The sequence below is a fragment of the Trachemys scripta genome, chromosome 1 (assembly GCF_013100865.1).
Source record: "Trachemys scripta elegans isolate TJP31775 chromosome 1, CAS_Tse_1.0, whole genome shotgun sequence".
Classification (NCBI taxonomy): Eukaryota; Metazoa; Chordata; order Testudines; family Emydidae; genus Trachemys; species Trachemys scripta.
Genome location: NC_048298.1, coordinates 184,559,891 through 184,576,859, shown reverse-complemented (window position 1 = coordinate 184,576,859; position 16,969 = coordinate 184,559,891). Strand labels below are relative to the sequence as shown.

Genomic DNA, 16,969 nt, shown 5'->3' with positions numbered 1-16,969 from the left:
CGGGAAGCGGTGCGGGCTAAGGGATGTGCTGGCCGCGGCTTCTCGCCACCCCCATTGGCCCGGGATGGCGAACCGCGGCCAGTGGGGGCCGCGATCGGCCGAACCTGCCGCGTCAGCAGGTAAATAAACTGGCCCGGCCCGCCAGGGTGCTTACCCTAGCGAGCCACGTGCCGAACATTGCCAACCCCTGTTCTATAGCCTGGTCTTCCTTACAGTTGCTGTTTGGCAAGCTAAGAACATGAGCTGAACAAGCCACTCTACCTGATCCCAGGCCCAGCCAGCTTCTTGCACCAGGCAGAATTCTTTGAGTTGTCCTTGAAGATGAGCTCTGGTATATCATAGCACACTAGGAACTGGCCAACATGACTTCAAGGAAACTAAAATGTTCTTGTTTAGATGTGTGTGTGCAGAATGCGTCTTCCTAACCCGGGTATTGGAGTGTTCACCATGCATTGCTACAGTCAATTAAATTTACAGTTTCTAGTTCAACTTTCAGAAATTATGTTTTTAAATGGAAGTTAATGTGAAGAATTGCATTGCCATATGTTCTTTGTCGTTGTTGCTTTTAGAAATGTTAACTTCTTTCCTTTCCACAGAGTGTGTAGTGGCATGCCATGCATTTGTGGAAGTGAATGCTTTGGGCCTCACAGTAGCTGCCCTGAGCAGCTATGATTCCAATATGCGAGCAGCAGCGTACTATATCCTGGGTTCCTTTCGTTCTCACCTGGAAGGAGCTCGCTTTCGAGAGCAGAGACAGGTACAAATGTTCTAGATTTAGCTTATCCATGATATTAGAACCTGCCTTGGTAGGCAGACTAGGGCAAATTAATTCCTGGAAGGGACCCATTCACCAGCCTCTAGTGTCCACTTGCCCTTGGATGGGTGAGCAAAAAGGTTTCTCAAGCCCTGATTCAGTCTTTAGTATTATTATTAGTCTGTCCTCAAAGATGGGATTGTGTTTCTCGCACACTTTCACTTGTCCCAGAGTTAGCAATTCCCAGCTATAGAAATGTGTACATAAGAGTTGATTGAATTCATATAATGGTTTTTTAAAAGATCTGTTATCCTTTTTCCTATTCTGTTTTCATCTTTCTGTATTTATTATGATTATAATCAGTGAGCTTTAAAAAAAAAAACATTTGGAATTCTTAGAACAGTCATTCTGCTGGGATTGTGGCTTGATTTGTTACTTGTAAAATACAATTAAGGCCTATTTTCCCACACTCCCATTGAGGAACGTCCTGCTGTATTATCTGATGATGAGTAATACTAGAGCTTTCTCTTTCTTGTTCTTGTGCGACAGCTCCTCTATCTTATGGATGTTGTGCAAAATGGAATCAGACAACCGAATCTCAGGTTTACTTTCTCTTTGACCCTCTTCGTTGCTAGAGTGATGCAGCAAATGCTGAAACCAGGTATTGTAGATTAAATTGTATGTTCTGTGGTTTAGCTTCTGGGGCTAAAGCAGGGAAAACAACATTGCATAGAACGATTAGTTTCAGTGATACTGTAGAATCAAAGCATATTGGTAAACATAGCCACCATGAGACATGCTATAGCACAGTCTCCACTCCAGCATTTCCCCTGGAAGCCAGATGTATTGCAACTCTACCTCAGTTTCCTCCACTGTCCTTTTATCTGCTCCAGCTGTGGGCGTGGCCTGGTCCTACCACTTTACAGAGTTCAGCTCCTTCCAGTGCCTTAGAGACTCTTACAAAAATGCCAACAAAAATATATAGCCCGGACAGGCTCCTGTGTCCTAAACAACCCCACTGTCGAGGGGCTGGCGCTCACCTCTTCTCCCTCAGGGGCAGAGGTGTGCTAGACCATCGGGAGCCCTAAGCAGGAATATTCCCCCCTTCCCAACACATACTAAAAAAGCAAATGGGGGTCCCCTTGAGCTGCTCGGGGCCCTAATCAATTGCTTAGTCTGCTAATGCCTAGCACCGGCTCTGCTCAGGGGCTCAGGCATGCAGGTCATCACGGTTCCTGTCTTCAGTCAGGCTCCTTGCCATCCATAAGACAGCCTGTCTGCTGTACTCCCTCCACACCAGCGTCCAGCTGCTGGACTTCCCTCTTTAAACTCCCCTTTCAGGCTTAACAGCCAACCCTGATGTAGCAAGGTTTGACTAATTAAGCCTCAAATTGCTGTTTAACCCTTTCCAGTCAGAGACAGAGTTTATGTGCCCTATCCCGCATGCCTTCAAATGTTTTGAGGAAAAACCTTCATTAGAATCTAAATCTTATGCACTGACTTATTGGAGGAGTGGAAAGTGTCATGCTTTGTGTGCAAGTGGTTGCCAGTTCAGATCCCATCTAATCTGTTGCAAAGGAGGTGGATATTCTCTTCACAAATTTTGGGCTCAGTACAGGAATAACTGGGTGAAAACGAATGGCTTGTGTTATATAGGAGATCAGACAAGATGATCTAATGGTCCTTTTGGGACTTAGAATCTATGTGTGCATGCCTGACTTAGTCATGCAAATAGCCTGATATCTGTGCAAGCCAGGTGGGATATTTGCATGCCTAAATCCAGGCATTAATGCGTGCATCTCCAGATTTGGCCATAATACAAAAGTTTTAAAAATGTGGTCTGTGGAGACTTGGCAATTTGCATGGTGTGCTGGCTCTCCTCTGTGTTTACATCTAAAAATATAGGAAAATACTTTCCTTGTATTACTTTTCCGTTTGATTAGTTACTGTAATTGCCACAAGAATGTTTATAGGATGGTGTATGGGAGGAGAGGTGGTCTGCAGTATTGCAAATAGGATCAGGTGTCCACAAGACAGTCTCTTTTAAGCTGTGGTTCACACTATATGGAAAATGTTGGTAAATCCCTGCCCTAAATGGCTACTTTTATCAAATATATAAAATGTGGAATAACTGCATAATGTTTCAGTGATGTGTGTTTCTTTGGTACTGATGTTTTCCTGTAAGCTAAAACCGATGATTGCATGGTCTGGAATTTGTCCATGATTTTGAGTTTGCTTTTCCTGTAACACTCTTCACCATGCTTAATATCCTGTATTTTTTAATAAGATTCCCTGGGGCTTATCTGTGAATTTCACTGAGGGGTTTGCTTTTAACTCTGCAGTAGATTTTAATTTCTGAGTGAAGGGTAACTTTGGAAGTACAGTATTGAGAATTGACCAGTGTTAAATATTCATGTGATCATTTGCTTGGTGCATTCTCTGGTTGTGTATTTTTGTTTTAAGTAAAATTAATGGTTAACAACAATACCTTCACTGTTACAGTATGAGAACATCATACTTGCCACACAGTGAAATATTTCTGACATCTACTGAGGCAACATAAAGTGTAGATCTCACTTCATCAGTGAGGTTGTGAATGTGCACACTTACATTTCCCTCCTCGGCAATAACCACTGAAATCTGTTCACAGAGGAGCACATGTACACAAAGATAAATAAATTCCTTCTGTCGCATCAGTACTTGGACTTGAAGAAAGTACCGGGATTTTATCAGCTTTTCTACAGCTTTGATTTAGAGGTAATGTGAGATTTATGTCCTGTATGTTTCATAAACCTTCAGAGAGCAATATATTGCCTGGCTTAGCCAGTATTATGACTTGAGGGTGTTAATATCTAGTAATCAACCAAAAAATCCCAGCTATTTTCTACTCAACACTTGTAATTATTTACTGGCATTTTTGTTTCATTTTTATTTTCATATAAATATTCATTATTTCTTTTGTGGTGGTGCCTAGTGGGCCCAATTAGGAATCAAAGCTCCACTGTGCCAGGCACCATGCAAACACAGAATGAAGATCTAGTCCCTGCCCTGAAGAGCTTACAGTGATAGTCTAACTTAGTTATTAATGCTGAAATCAGTGAAGATATTTTAGAAATAGCAACCTTTTACATTTTGTCTCTGATCACACTTGCCCGATTGACCCATTATTCCTGCAGAAATCTGTCTGTTGGTTACATTTTGTGGTGGTAAAAACTGAAAAGAGGAAGTCCGGAAAAGTTAATATTGCCACTTGTAGGAAACTGTATTGTTTGTGCTGAGGCTTTTCCCAGCATGTTTTACTTTGAAATTGGTGACTCTGGCACTTTTCTATGTGGTTTCCAGCACAAAACAGAACGTGAATGGGTTCTTGGGCTTCTTGGAGAAGGACTGCGAGATAAGCACTGCTATGAGCTGTACAACTATCAGAGGATTTTCCATGTCATTTTGTGCTTCTTCAACAGTCCACTGTGTGATGAAGCCTCCCAGGTAATTAAAAGGGAAAAAAATGTAAAACTTCAAGCAAATTAAGAAGGGACATATAGATGCTCTTCTTTCAAACTTACTATTGTTCAATTGTATGGGGGGAAATATCCACTTACATCAAGACTATGTGCCACATTCTCACCATGGACCTGCACCATTTTTCACCAGCTGACCGTAATGGTCAGTGGCCTCATCTGCACCAGTGAAACTAACTTTTGAAATTGTAATTTGTGCACTTTCAGTTGCGTAGTTGGGCCTTTGCCCTTTTTAGGATGGTTCACAAGCCAGCATTCCACCTTCACTGAACCCTAAACACTAGCCTAAAGTAATAATATTAATAGCTTGCTTTGTTGTATTGCATCATTATACCTGAAATGCAGCCTGTTTATAAGTTTGTCAGAAATGAAGGGCTCAGTCCTATAGGTCAGTGGTCTCCAAATTTTTTTGATCATGCATCCCTATCAGTAAAAAAATTTTGAGCACGCACCCCCTGCCGCGCCAGCTCTACCAAAGGAGAAAAGAAAAAGAAAAAAGGAAGGCACTCGGACTGCCGAAGCAAAAATAAATAAATAAAAGGGCTCCTCCTGCATGTAACCCCAAAGGATTCTCTTGCACACCCCCTGATCCAATAACATAGGGGGCATCCTTACAATGGAGAAAAGTGGAGGCTTATGTCAGCATTTTTAAAACTGAGTGATTTTGTTTCCTCAATTTTTGGACACCCAACTTGAGTCATCTTAAAGAAGCCTAACTTTCAGAAAATGTGGAGCATCCACCCTTGGAAAATCAGGTCCTTTATGGTATCTCAAGTTGGGCACTCAGAAATTGAGGTATCCAAAATCACTAGTTGCCTTTGAAAATCTTGGCCTACAAATAAAAAAATATCTTGTTGCCTGGGCACTGCTTCTCTTTAATGATTCTAATATATCTGCCTCAAAATTAGAAAGTCTGGTGTTCTTTGGCCATTCTGAAGAACTTGAAATGTTTTGTTACAGTGTTTGCCTTTATGTGATTAGATATTGTCCACCAATTTTTCTAAATAGTTCACATTTTTGATTTACTTCTGTATGAATGGGTATTTTAATAGCTGCCTCTATTAGCTATCCCTCTAAAAATACATTTTAAAAACATTTTTGTTTACTCACATCACAAAATGTATAACAATTGGTGTTCCCAGTGGAGGAATGCCATAAGTGATGCAATAACAAATGCCTTGAACTCCTATAACACTGCAATCCAGGCACTTTACAAAATCTCAGAACACTATACAAAAATTAACTCATTATGCCTCACAACACCCCTGGAAGGTAGGTATCATTATTGTGATTTTATAGCTGGGGAAACCTGAGATGTACTGAAATTTAATAGCTTGCCTCTGGTTACATAGCAAAAGCTAAACATAGAAGCCATGTCTCCTGACTCCCTATTCTGTGCTTTAACTTCCAGATAGACTTCCTTTCTGTGGCCCTATTCAGCAAAGTACTTAAGCATGTACCTAGCCTTCAGTAGTCCCATTGACTCGTGCTTTGATGCGGCTTATCTGTTTAAGTTCAGTGAGGAACGGGTGCCTACGTCTCTGCGATATATCATCAAAACTATGGGGCTCCAGCTGATGTCTGTGTGGAAGGTTATAGGGTTCAGTCAGGCATTTTCCCTGTCTTGTCGTTGTTTTCATTTGAATAAAAACTTATCAAAAAATTAGATTACTATTCTATCATTCCTAAATGTTTATACTAGTGAACTAGCCCACAGCTATAGTTTATTGAAATAAAAGTATGTTTTGTTTTCTGTTTCAGAGTCACATTCTGGAAATACTGCAAAATGCTGCACGTATCACTAAAGCAGCCTATGAACTGATACGAGACCATAGCCTCTTAACCTGGATATTGTATATTCTGGAGAAAAGGTACATAGAAGGGGGATGTTGTTGTAATGAGAATTAATTGTACTCTTTGTGTATAAAGGGAGTATTTGTGCAATTGAAAACAAAAATAAAAAGGTTTATTCACACATCTGTGTGTGTGAAAGAGACTTACATAGAGGTATCCAGTCAGTAAATTTTGGGGGTTGTTTTTTAGAAGTTTCTCACAAAGGTACTATCAAGGTGACATATTAGGATAGCGCATTAGCCATTCACTTCTTCAAAGGTTGCTGTAGGCACCCAATCCTGCAATGACCTCTGCATGGCTGTTAATTTGATCCTCTATCCTGAATTGGCTGTAAACTCACTCACTCACTCCTTCCTTCCTTTTGCACAGATAATTCTTACCAGCTACAGACAAGGAATCAGGAGAATCTGTGCTAAAAACAGACTGAGCATGCTCCCAGGCCCACCTGCAGATCAATTTGCAGAGCATAAACTTTGTAGGTGCCTTTCTTCACACCTGTCTGGAAGTGGAAACATGGATTTGGCCCAATATGCACAATACTTATTTTGTGATTAGATTAGAAAGCATCTTCCTTGCCTATGATCAGGCAACAAATTGTTTCTAATTATGTGGGATGGGTCACTGACCTCCAAGGTAATGAATAATAGACATAATAATAGCTTTTGTTGTGTTAATAAAATGCAGACAATTGATTGATGATCAGCGTGCAGACACCTATAATAGATCTTTTAATGGAAAAAGAAAGATTGATGATTTGTCCTCCTAAAGCAATAGTGGGCAACCTCTGGCCCGCTGTCTGTCAGGTTAATCCGCTGGCGGGCAGCAAGACAATTTATTTACATTGACCATCCGCAAGCACGGCCGCCCGCAGCTCCCAGTGGCCGTGGTTCGCCATTCCTGGCCAATGGGAACTGCGGGAAGTGGCGCGGGCCAATTTGTCCAATTTGTTTTTAAAACTTCCAATGATGGGGACTCTACCACCTCCCCTCGAAGCCTATTCCAGAGCTTAACTATCTTTATAGTTAGAAAGTTTTTCCTAATATCCAACCTAAAACTCCTTGCTGCAGATTAAGCCCATTGCTTCTTATCGTGCCTTCAGTGGACATGGAGAGCCATTGATCACAGTCCTTTTTATAACAGCCCTTAACATCTTGGAAGACTATTATCAAGTCCCACTTCACTCTTCTTAAGACTAAACATGCCCAGTTGTTTCCTGATAGGTCAAGTTTTCTAAACCTTTTATCATTTTTGCTGCTCTTCTCTGAACTCTCTCCTAAATTGTGGCACCCAGAACTGGACACAGTACTCCAGCTAAGACCTCACCAGTGCCACGTAGTATGGGAAAATTACCTCCTGTATCTTACGTACAGCATTCCTGTTAATACACCCCAGCATCATATTAGTCTTTTTGCAACAGCATCACATTGATCACTCATATCTAGTTTGTGGTCCACTGTAACCTCCAGATCCTTTTCAGCAGTACTACTGCCTAGATAGTTACTCCCCATTTCGTAGTTGTGCATTTGATTTTTTTCATTCCTAAGTGAAGTACTTTGCTCTTGTCTTTATTGAATTTCATCTTGTTGAATTCAGACCAATTCTCCAATTTTTCAAGGTCATTTTGAATTCTAATCCTGTCCTCCAAAGTGCTTGCAACCCCTACCAGCTTGGTGTCATCTGCAAATGAAAAATCCTTAATACAAACCATAAGGGAAACTCTTGTTTTAAACAGTAATTGATCTAAAACAAATGGTGGCCGTTGCATAGTTTACAGTTTAATGGATTGCTTTGGAAAATTACTCAGATTTAATGAAAGATATAGTTGAGTCAAAAATCACTAGTTCTATTTATGGACCTTTGCCAGAAAGCTCTGTCAATTCCTCATAATAATAATAATAATAATTAATATGTAGCTCTTATAAAGTGTTACAAATTGTACAGATGGGAAACGAGGCACAGAGTGGCAAAGTGACTTGTCTGAGGTCACTCAGCAGGCCAGTGGCAGAGTGGGGAATAGAACCTAGGTCTCCAGAATTCCAGAACAATGCTGTATTCACTAGGCTACACTGCCACCCTTAGAGGTGTTTTTTATTCTATGGCATCTAAACAGGAAATGTTGGAAATTCTCAATGTATAGGGGAAGCCTGGCAACCAAGGCCTCAATCCTGCAACGAGTTCTACCTGGGTAGAATCCTGAGCCCATTTGGAGCCCCATTGACTTCAAGCCTGCCTGCATGTTCAACTCCAAATGCTAACATGTGACTCCTTCTAGGAGATGGATTGGATGGTGACCAGGTCAGTTTCTGCATTCCACAAAGACATTTTTGTTTGTCTTTCAGGTTTCTGGAAAACAAGGTGCTAACCAGTGTAATCTCCTTAGTCCATACTCTGTGGATAACAAATTTAGGAAACAAAGGAAGGGCGATGCCACTTCAAACTCTTTGCAAAAAAGAGCCGCAGGAGAACCAGAAGTTCCTTCCTCTTCAGCTTATAAATGAGTTTCTGTATGTTTTGATCATGCTTGTTAAACACATTCGGTAAGTCTTTTCCAATCAGGCTTCGAGGCTTATGTAATCACGTTGTTATTCAGTTTGAAATATATTAGGCCATCATGAATTCACTTAATCTCTGATAAATTAGCCCTTTCCCCATTTTAAATGGTGATAATGAACCTGGGTGGAGAAACTTGTGCAGAAAGATTTTGCTTTTAAAAATATTAACAATGTAGTGGTGACTGTAAGGTGACTCATGTTCTAAGTACTGGATAGGTAGTTTTTAAAAAGGCAGCATTATGTAATTTGTCCTTTTCCTGCTAGATCAGAGCCTGAATCCAGCACTTCAGCTCTCTGGCAGGCCTCCTCCCTGAAAAGCTTCAAGCTCACTCTGCCTGAGCAGTGGCCACATTCTGGACAGCGAGTGGCACAGTCTCCATTGATGAGTTCTGCTAGGTCCCTACTTGATGCTTGGGCCAGATCCTCAAAGATATTTAGACACCTAACTCCCACTGAAATCAATGAGAGCTAGGTGCTTAAATACCCTTGAGGATCTGGGAATAGGTCCATACCTTCTGAAGACCCCGCCGACTGGGTTTGCATTCATTATCTGATGTAGCCTTGGTTAGCAAGTGGTCTGTGTGGGGGAATCCGGCTCAGGCAAAGTGGTATAGGGAGGTATAGGCTAACAATGCAGAATTTTCAAAAATGACAAAGTGTTCCAGGTGCCTGAGTCACTTTTGAAAATGTTACCCAAAATTTTTCTCCAGCTCTGGCAGTTCTTCCCCTGTGGAAGCCTGTCTGTGTGCTGGCAGCTGGACTGCCCACCTGACAGAGGAAGAGGATTTATTACTATTATTTATCATTTGTCTTCTCTGTTTAGATCATAAGCCCTTAGGGGCAGGGACTGTCTCTGTTTGTATAGCATCTAACACAGTGAGGCACTGATCTCAGCCTCTAGTTGCTACCATACAAATAATAAATATAGTCATGGTTAAGCTTTTTAAAGCTGACACTAGTGGAGTTGACTCCGTACTCAGTGGAGCTTCAATGAGTAGTGTGGCTAACTCACTTAGTTGGCTTTGAAAAATCTTAGCCAATAATAGTAATTGTGCGAGGTGTAGAATACAGGTGTGATAAAAAGACAGTCCCTTTCTCAAAGGGTTTACAGTCTTCCCCGATGTCTTTTGATGTTTATGCTGAGAGAACAGACAAACCAGGTCATGGTGAGCAAGGAGAGATGACAAGGAAACTGGTGATGTTTGGTACAATAAGCAGTGGTCTCATTCCACCTTAGTCATTCATCCAGATGGGTGTTTGTCACAACATGAAAAATAAATGTATTGTTCTTCCCTCTTGAAGTTTGAAAACTCATGTAAAATAAATACTTTTAGATGAAGCACCAGAGCATTTCCCACACTACTGTGTGCTGTCTGGCTTTTTCTGTTACCTTTTCCAGGCTGCAGGAAATCTGTAGAGCAGAGTTGTGGTGTATGTGATTTTTTTTTTTGTCTCTGTCCCATCAGGCACTAATGGAGAGAAGCAGCAGAAATTCAGTCTGAGTGAGATTAACTGCCTCTTGCATCCTAAGAAACTAAATTTAAAAAATCAGAGGACTTTAAATAGCCATGTATTTAGCTTTTTTCTTTTGGTTAACATGTAGAAAAATATATTTTATGAATTTTTTTAAAATTTCCTTTTTCTTTTTGAAATAGGACCAACTTGGATTTTGCCACGCTCACTCAGTTTTTCAGTACGTTCAGTTCTGTGCTAGGATACCGAGCTACTGTTGTTGAGGCCTTCAGACAAATGGGCAGATTTACTGTAAACGAGAGTGTCCTTTCAAACAAAGATGTCCTAATGCTCTTGCATAAGTGGGGCATCATTGAAAGAAATCTGCAGCTCCAAGAAGATGTGCAAACAACTGCTGAAAAATATCAAGTCAAAGAGTTGCTTAGTAAGTATTAAAAATGTTGATTTAAAAGCGCAGCGGTTGCAGTGTTTTTTAACTTTGTTTAAACAAATAAAAGTGGATTCTGAGTGCTTTTAGGAACCAATATTTCCAAAGGAAACCAGTTTTAAAGTAAGAAAAAAATCAGTAATAAAGCAGGTATTGTGGTTTGTAAAAATATATTTTATTATATTTTCACATGAAAGTAAATACAGTTTTAAAAAAATTGTGTGCAGGCTTAGTCATCAGCTTGCCATAATAAACTAAAAGTGTTAAAAATATTCTATCTGACAGAATGGCATAATGACTGTGGCAGATTGTGTGGACAATATTTTCTGGGGTTTGGCAGCCTGTTTGTATCTGTTGCATGTTCTGTTAGTGAATATAAGCCTTGCAACAGAAATATTTGATCAAGAAGCCAATGGGTTAAGCAGCTGGAATGATGAAATTCTGACCCAAACAGTTTTGCTGAGTGGTCTCTTCCATTTAATAAAGTTGTCTCATTTCAGATAGTTGGTATATACCTTTCAAGAACCTTACATCAGAATTATTTTTATATCGGTATTAAATTATTATTATTTTTTTTTTTTAAAGAATCTTCAGAGTGGATTTCAGTTTTTCACCTTTTTGCTTTCATAGCAGGACATTAAGGAATTATTTTAATAAAAATAGAAAACAACACTTTATGTATAGGTTAATATGCATTTCTTTCCATGTTTTTAAAGGACACTGCAGAGTTGAACATTTTCCAAAATGTACATTTTGTAAAAATAAGTTTTAACAAAACTGAAAATTATATAAAAATATTGTTATGATTTAAAAAGAAAACAAAATGCCAGTGGGAATAGTGTTATAAACAAACATACAGTGGTCTACAGCGTTTGCAGCCAAAGCCTTGCAGTGTTCTGAGAGTGCTTGAGAACCTAAAAATGAAATTGATTTGAAACTGGGTATAAATCAAAAATGAAATTGACTAGTCTATTTTCATTGTCCATGCTGAGAGAAATACAAAAAGTAAAGGAACAGCACAATGAGTCAAAAGCAAATTAGACTTTTTACCGCTCTTTCCATTTCAATAATATATAAGGATATTGGGAGGAGGGGAAGAAGAGGGGTATATTTTTTTTTAATCCAGTGCACCAGGATCAGTGATACTGTAGTTTTTACAGAATATGTTGTCACTTAACAAAGTATATATATATTAAAAGCCCACCAAATTTTAAAAGATGTCAAAAAAATTTGTTTAGGTATTTCTAGGGATTCTGTATATTTGCCTGTGCCATATTATTAACATATATATATATATAATTTTAGTTTAGTGAATTATGTTTGCATTTGTTACCATTTCTATAGTTAACAATCAATTATTGTGTCCAGTTTCATTCTCCAGCCTTCAGCAGTTTATAAGACAGTCACAAAAATTCCCTTTGACATGAAATGTTGCTGTTAAAATCACCTGCTGGGGTTGATATTAATTTTTTTTAGTAATCGAAATTGGTTTAAATCCATTGCATTTATTGCAAAATAATTGAGATTTCTGATGACTTTCCAGATTTTTCAGAATTAGCATCTCTGACAATGCCCCATTCAGTACTGATGCAGTAGAATAAATGCATTGCTGCTGTTTACAAGCCTTACTGCTTGGATAATATGACTAGCAATGAATTGAACTGAAAGTTTCACATAACCTTACATAAAAGTCTAAACTTTCACAAGATCAATGACAAACTACATCCTGTGGATGTGGGGCCCACTAAAGTCAATGGAAAGACACCCATTGGCTTCATTGAGCTTTGGATCAGGGCCCTAGTGAAGTAATTGCACCCTTTGCCGTTAGAAGCTTTAATTCAACAGGGTACCTAAGCATGTAACTTTACTTTTTAAGCACACAAATACTTCTTTTTTTTTTTTAAATCAGGCCAGAAGCATGTACCTTGCAACCTCCCAGCAGCTGTAATTACACAAGGCCATCCTCCCTGTATTATTGCTTTATAGTGACGAGAGTTTTTGAAGGGCTTGAAATGTTTTTTTATTTTTCCCATTTACAGAAAATATTAAAGAAAAGAACAAAGGTCAAGTCCCATTTCGGCCTTCATCTCGCCATGTTCGGAAAAAGGATGTGGTAGAAAGAGAAGAAGAAACGGACTCAGAGCTGAAGGTCTCAAACTTAGAGAAATGCAGAGACCATCTGGAGTCCATATTGGTTCATTGGGAGCCTGTTTATCCAGCCCCGTTTGCTAAACTTCCAGAGGAACAGCTTGAATCTACTGATCCAGAGAATGAAACTATCAGTCTTACATGTGCAACTGCTTACATAGTAACCAAATGGCTAGTGAAGTCCATGGTTGATCATAGCCTCAATATACAAAATGTATTTTTGACTCTCAAGTGGCTAAACAGTAGCATTTTGCCACACCCTCCGGTAGTGCGGGAGATTCTTAGGGATGCCACACTGAAAAGTAGTGTGTTTAAGCTTTACAACAGAATCTGTGAAGCCAACGAAGAGAAGTCATCAAACATTGAAGAGCTCTGTTTGTTTAATACAATTATGCTTCACTTTCTGGATGCTCAGGAGTTGACTAACGCCAGTTGTCATAAGGTGGTGAAAACGTTCTGCCTGTCAGCAATGAAAGAAAAGGATGAAATCAAGAAAGGTAACTTGTCCTTTTTTTGTTTACACTCCGTAACAAGGCAGAGGAGTAGATGACAGTAGTTGTGTAGTTAAATATTTTTCATTCATCAAATGTTTTTGAAATCTGTCTTTGCTAAGATGGAGGATCATCACTTCAGAAAGTTATGTCCTTCCCAAGAAGATAGCCTATTGGTCATTAATTAATATAGAATATGGTCTTCACCTCAAAAGAATATTTGATATAACATTAGTCCTGGTCCCCAAAAGAAGCTGTTGTCTTGGATTAAATTTGGCTTGCTTAATTATATACATGGATATCTGAAGTTGTATGGGGAAAATATTCTTGCACCAAAAGTCACATTACAGGTTCTGGTTTGCATGACACCAGTTCTGTCCATTTGTTGACAAAAGTGGTTGCTAATGGTATAATTAGCTATATTCAAAGATGGAGGTTTCCACTAAAAAGAGGGTATTTTCTATTAGAGGTGGGGAGTGGATGGTCCGAGATGAGCTCAAAAAATTAGATTGTCCATTAAAGCAAAGGATTAGCAAACTCTAGCTTAAAAAAACAGCTTTGAAAGGGAAATTTTGGTAAAATAGATTTTTCCATGTTACTGTTTTGAAACTGAAGAGTATACTGATTCCTTTTTTCTTTACTTTTGTTTCACAGCTTCTTGTGTATTCCTGGCTTCTGTTTACATTGGGGACATTTGGCTTGGCGCACAGGAACCAGATATGTTTATAAGCCATGTCAAATTGATCTGTGGTGGTACAGATGGTAAATTAAATGGTGATGACAAGAAAATGCACAAACAAGCGGAAGAAGCCATGGTGTCTCTTTGCAAAGACATTTATTTAGCTATTTTGGGGCATTAATTCTCTATACTGACTCATACTCAAAATGTCAAATCCTATGTCATCACTGCTGGTAACCATGAAATCCTCTTTGAATTGTACTATGTACAAATCTAACTTGTTTTCCATACACTTGTTCAAGCTCAGAAAAAGAGAGCAAGACTTAAAAGAATTCTGTACACAGAGAATGTGTAGAATATTCAAGCAGTGTTTGTTCTTTCTGTGGCAGACAAGGGCAAGGTGGGATGCTGGAGCTATGATATAATTTATACTGCAAACATTTTTTACTTTCTAGAATACTAAAAAGAAAAATTGCTGATTACTGCAGTGCCTCCAAACTCATTTTCATTTCCCCATTGGCCAGAGAACACAAGTCCTAGCCATCAGAACCAAGGAGGTGACATAACTATGGCAAAGATCTATCTTCTCTCACTTCTGAAGACATGAGGGTTGGTCTTCTATGTTCTTATCTGAGTTCTAACCCCTGCTTTTCCAGAGAGTGGGGATGAGTGTTTCCGAAGCAAACCCAACTTCTGCATCATAGAGAGAGGGAAAAATGTGAACCTGAGTCTCCTGTGTAACAGTGACATGCACTAGGTTACTGCTGACTGGGACAGTCTAAAGACTCAGATTTCAATAGGATAATGATTGGTCCTTCTGCCTATTTTCTCAATAAAAGCACAATGCTATGGTACTGCTTCACTTATGTTAAATCCAAAGATTGCTTTCTTCAAATTAAGGCAAAAAATAGTATAATTGACCAAAACAAGACCTAAATGAATTGTTCCTCATCAAATAAAATTGTATTCTTTTGCACGTTGTCCATGAAATCTAATTAAAGATTTCTTGAACAAGACCTGGAAGGGGCAATATAATGTACCATTTCAGATATGCAAACATGCAGATGCTGCATTTCAAGCTTTGAAATATAAAACAGGGTTTGTTATAATGCCTCATATGTGCTATGCATAGGTACTTTGTACAGATTTCTAACTGGAAGTAAAGTCCGATATACACAGTCCATTTAATGTTTATAGAATCTGTTTTTAATACAAGTGTAACATTTCACATTCACATCATGGTATGGAATTATATTTTATATGTTAATATATTCTGAAATATAATTTATTTTCTTGTCGTTTTTATTGATTAGTATCAGTCTATTTGAAGATGATTTTTAAAAAATACAGAAACATTCTCTTTGCTCGTTCAGTGAAAATATATTTTATTCCAAAGGGCCCATCAGGGGTTGTACAGTCACATAATTTAGGCCTAAAATTTGACAACCATTTAAAATGATGTGAATTTTCAATTAAAAAAAAAAAAAAGCATTTTCTTAAAAAATAAATAAATAATTCACTGTTGCCAAGAAGTAGGATATTAAAGCAATAGCTGCACCCAGCAACCAAGAGCAAACTTTAGTTTCAGACCTTTACGTATTGATAACGCATTGCTGTTGCTTATACTAGTAGAGAGACACATTTCATTTTAAATGGTAGTTTCAAAAACATTAACAAGAAGAAAACTCCTTATGTAAGTGAGCTGACAAGTTAAAATTATTAGTCTGGCCTGTGAAGGACATACAGTTCACATGGACTTTTATCGGTGGCGCTTATCTAAATCTTCATTTGGGCACTTTTAAAAATAAGGATTGATTTCCAACTGGTGAGCTGCAATCTGTTCTACAAATGTGGTAATTAGGTACTTTTAAAGGTACAGGTTAAGTGGCCAAAGATCTTTAAAAGTTCATATGATCTATTGAATGATTTCTTTATTACTGCCCCACTACAAAGCATTCTAAGTAAACTGTTTATGTGGGCACTTAATTTAACATTTAAAAATATATAAAAAGACAAAAACAACGAGGAGTGCAGTGGCCCTTAAAGACTAACAGATTTATTTGGGCATAAGCTTTTGTGGGTAAAAAACCTCACTTCTTCAGATGTAGGGGTTTTTTACCCACAAAAGATTATGCCCAAATAAATCTGTTAGTTTTTAAGGTGCCACTGGACTCCTCATTGTTTTTGTGGATACAGACTAACTCAGCTACCCCTCTGATATTAAAAAGATATAACAGCAATGTCAGTAAAAAACAAATGCAATGAATATGCCCAAGAAAACTAATCTACCTTTTGAACCAAGGAGCTGCATTACTTTAAATAAAGTAAGTTGCCAACTTTGGCCCTGGTCCTACAATGAGAACTGTGTGGATGGATCGTCACTGAAGTCAGTGGGGCTTTTCATGAGTGGGTCACCCTTGGTTCTCATTGTAAGGGTGTAAAGGCCTTTAACGTTCAGTAAAGATGTGATCCCATTGTCCATTGATGGAGTCTGTGGACTTTGAATTGGGTCTGCAAGTACTTCCCTTTGTGTACCGTGTGTGAAATATATTTGTAGTTTTTAGCAGCAGTTGGTATTTCTCAGGATTTAAAGCAGAGCAGGAAAGATGTGGCTCAGTGGTAGTATCACAGCCCTAGGCCATTCTGACTGGTTCAGCAAGGGGTTGCTGAAGTAACAAGAGAAAAGAATTTTAGGCCTCTAGATTGGAGGTTTCTTAATAGGCTGATTCAGTAGAAATTAGGATCCTCTGAGAGTCATTTGGCATCAAGATTTTTTTTTTAGGGAGCTCAGGTTGATTTTGAAGCACATAAAGGGACTGGACTTGAGTCCTACTGCTGTGTAGTTTGTAGCCTACAGAAGGGGGTAGAATTCCAGCAAACCATGAAACCTGGCAAACCACAAGGAGGAGGAGCATTCACCTACAAAAAAATATGTGAAGAAAAGTCCCTACTGGGAGGATTGGTAAACTTGAGATACCCAGAAATTGGTGTAGGTAGGAATGTCACCAGAAGGGAAGCTATTCTTACCCAGAAGTATTTAGCATTTTTTAAGGGGTGGATTGCATTTTAGTAT

General features: G+C 38.8%; 1 protein-coding gene across 1 annotated transcript in view; it reads left to right on the top strand.

Annotated features, from left to right (window-relative positions):
• The window catches only part of URB1 (URB1 ribosome biogenesis homolog), a 79,665-nt gene extending 63,709 nt beyond the window's left edge, over positions 1-15,956 (top strand). The window contains exons 25-33 of the mRNA XM_034770176.1: positions 512-757; positions 1,304-1,415; positions 3,405-3,511; positions 4,097-4,240; positions 6,034-6,143; positions 8,466-8,663; positions 10,334-10,575; positions 12,618-13,223; positions 13,872-15,956. Of these exons, the coding sequence (XP_034626067.1) occupies positions 512-757; positions 1,304-1,415; positions 3,405-3,511; positions 4,097-4,240; positions 6,034-6,143; positions 8,466-8,663; positions 10,334-10,575; positions 12,618-13,223; positions 13,872-14,077 (1,971 nt within the window). The 3' untranslated portion in view covers positions 14,078-15,956. The remainder of the gene's footprint in view (positions 1-511; positions 758-1,303; positions 1,416-3,404; positions 3,512-4,096; positions 4,241-6,033; positions 6,144-8,465; positions 8,664-10,333; positions 10,576-12,617; positions 13,224-13,871) is intronic.
• The last annotated feature ends 1,013 nt before the right edge of the window (positions 15,957-16,969 follow it).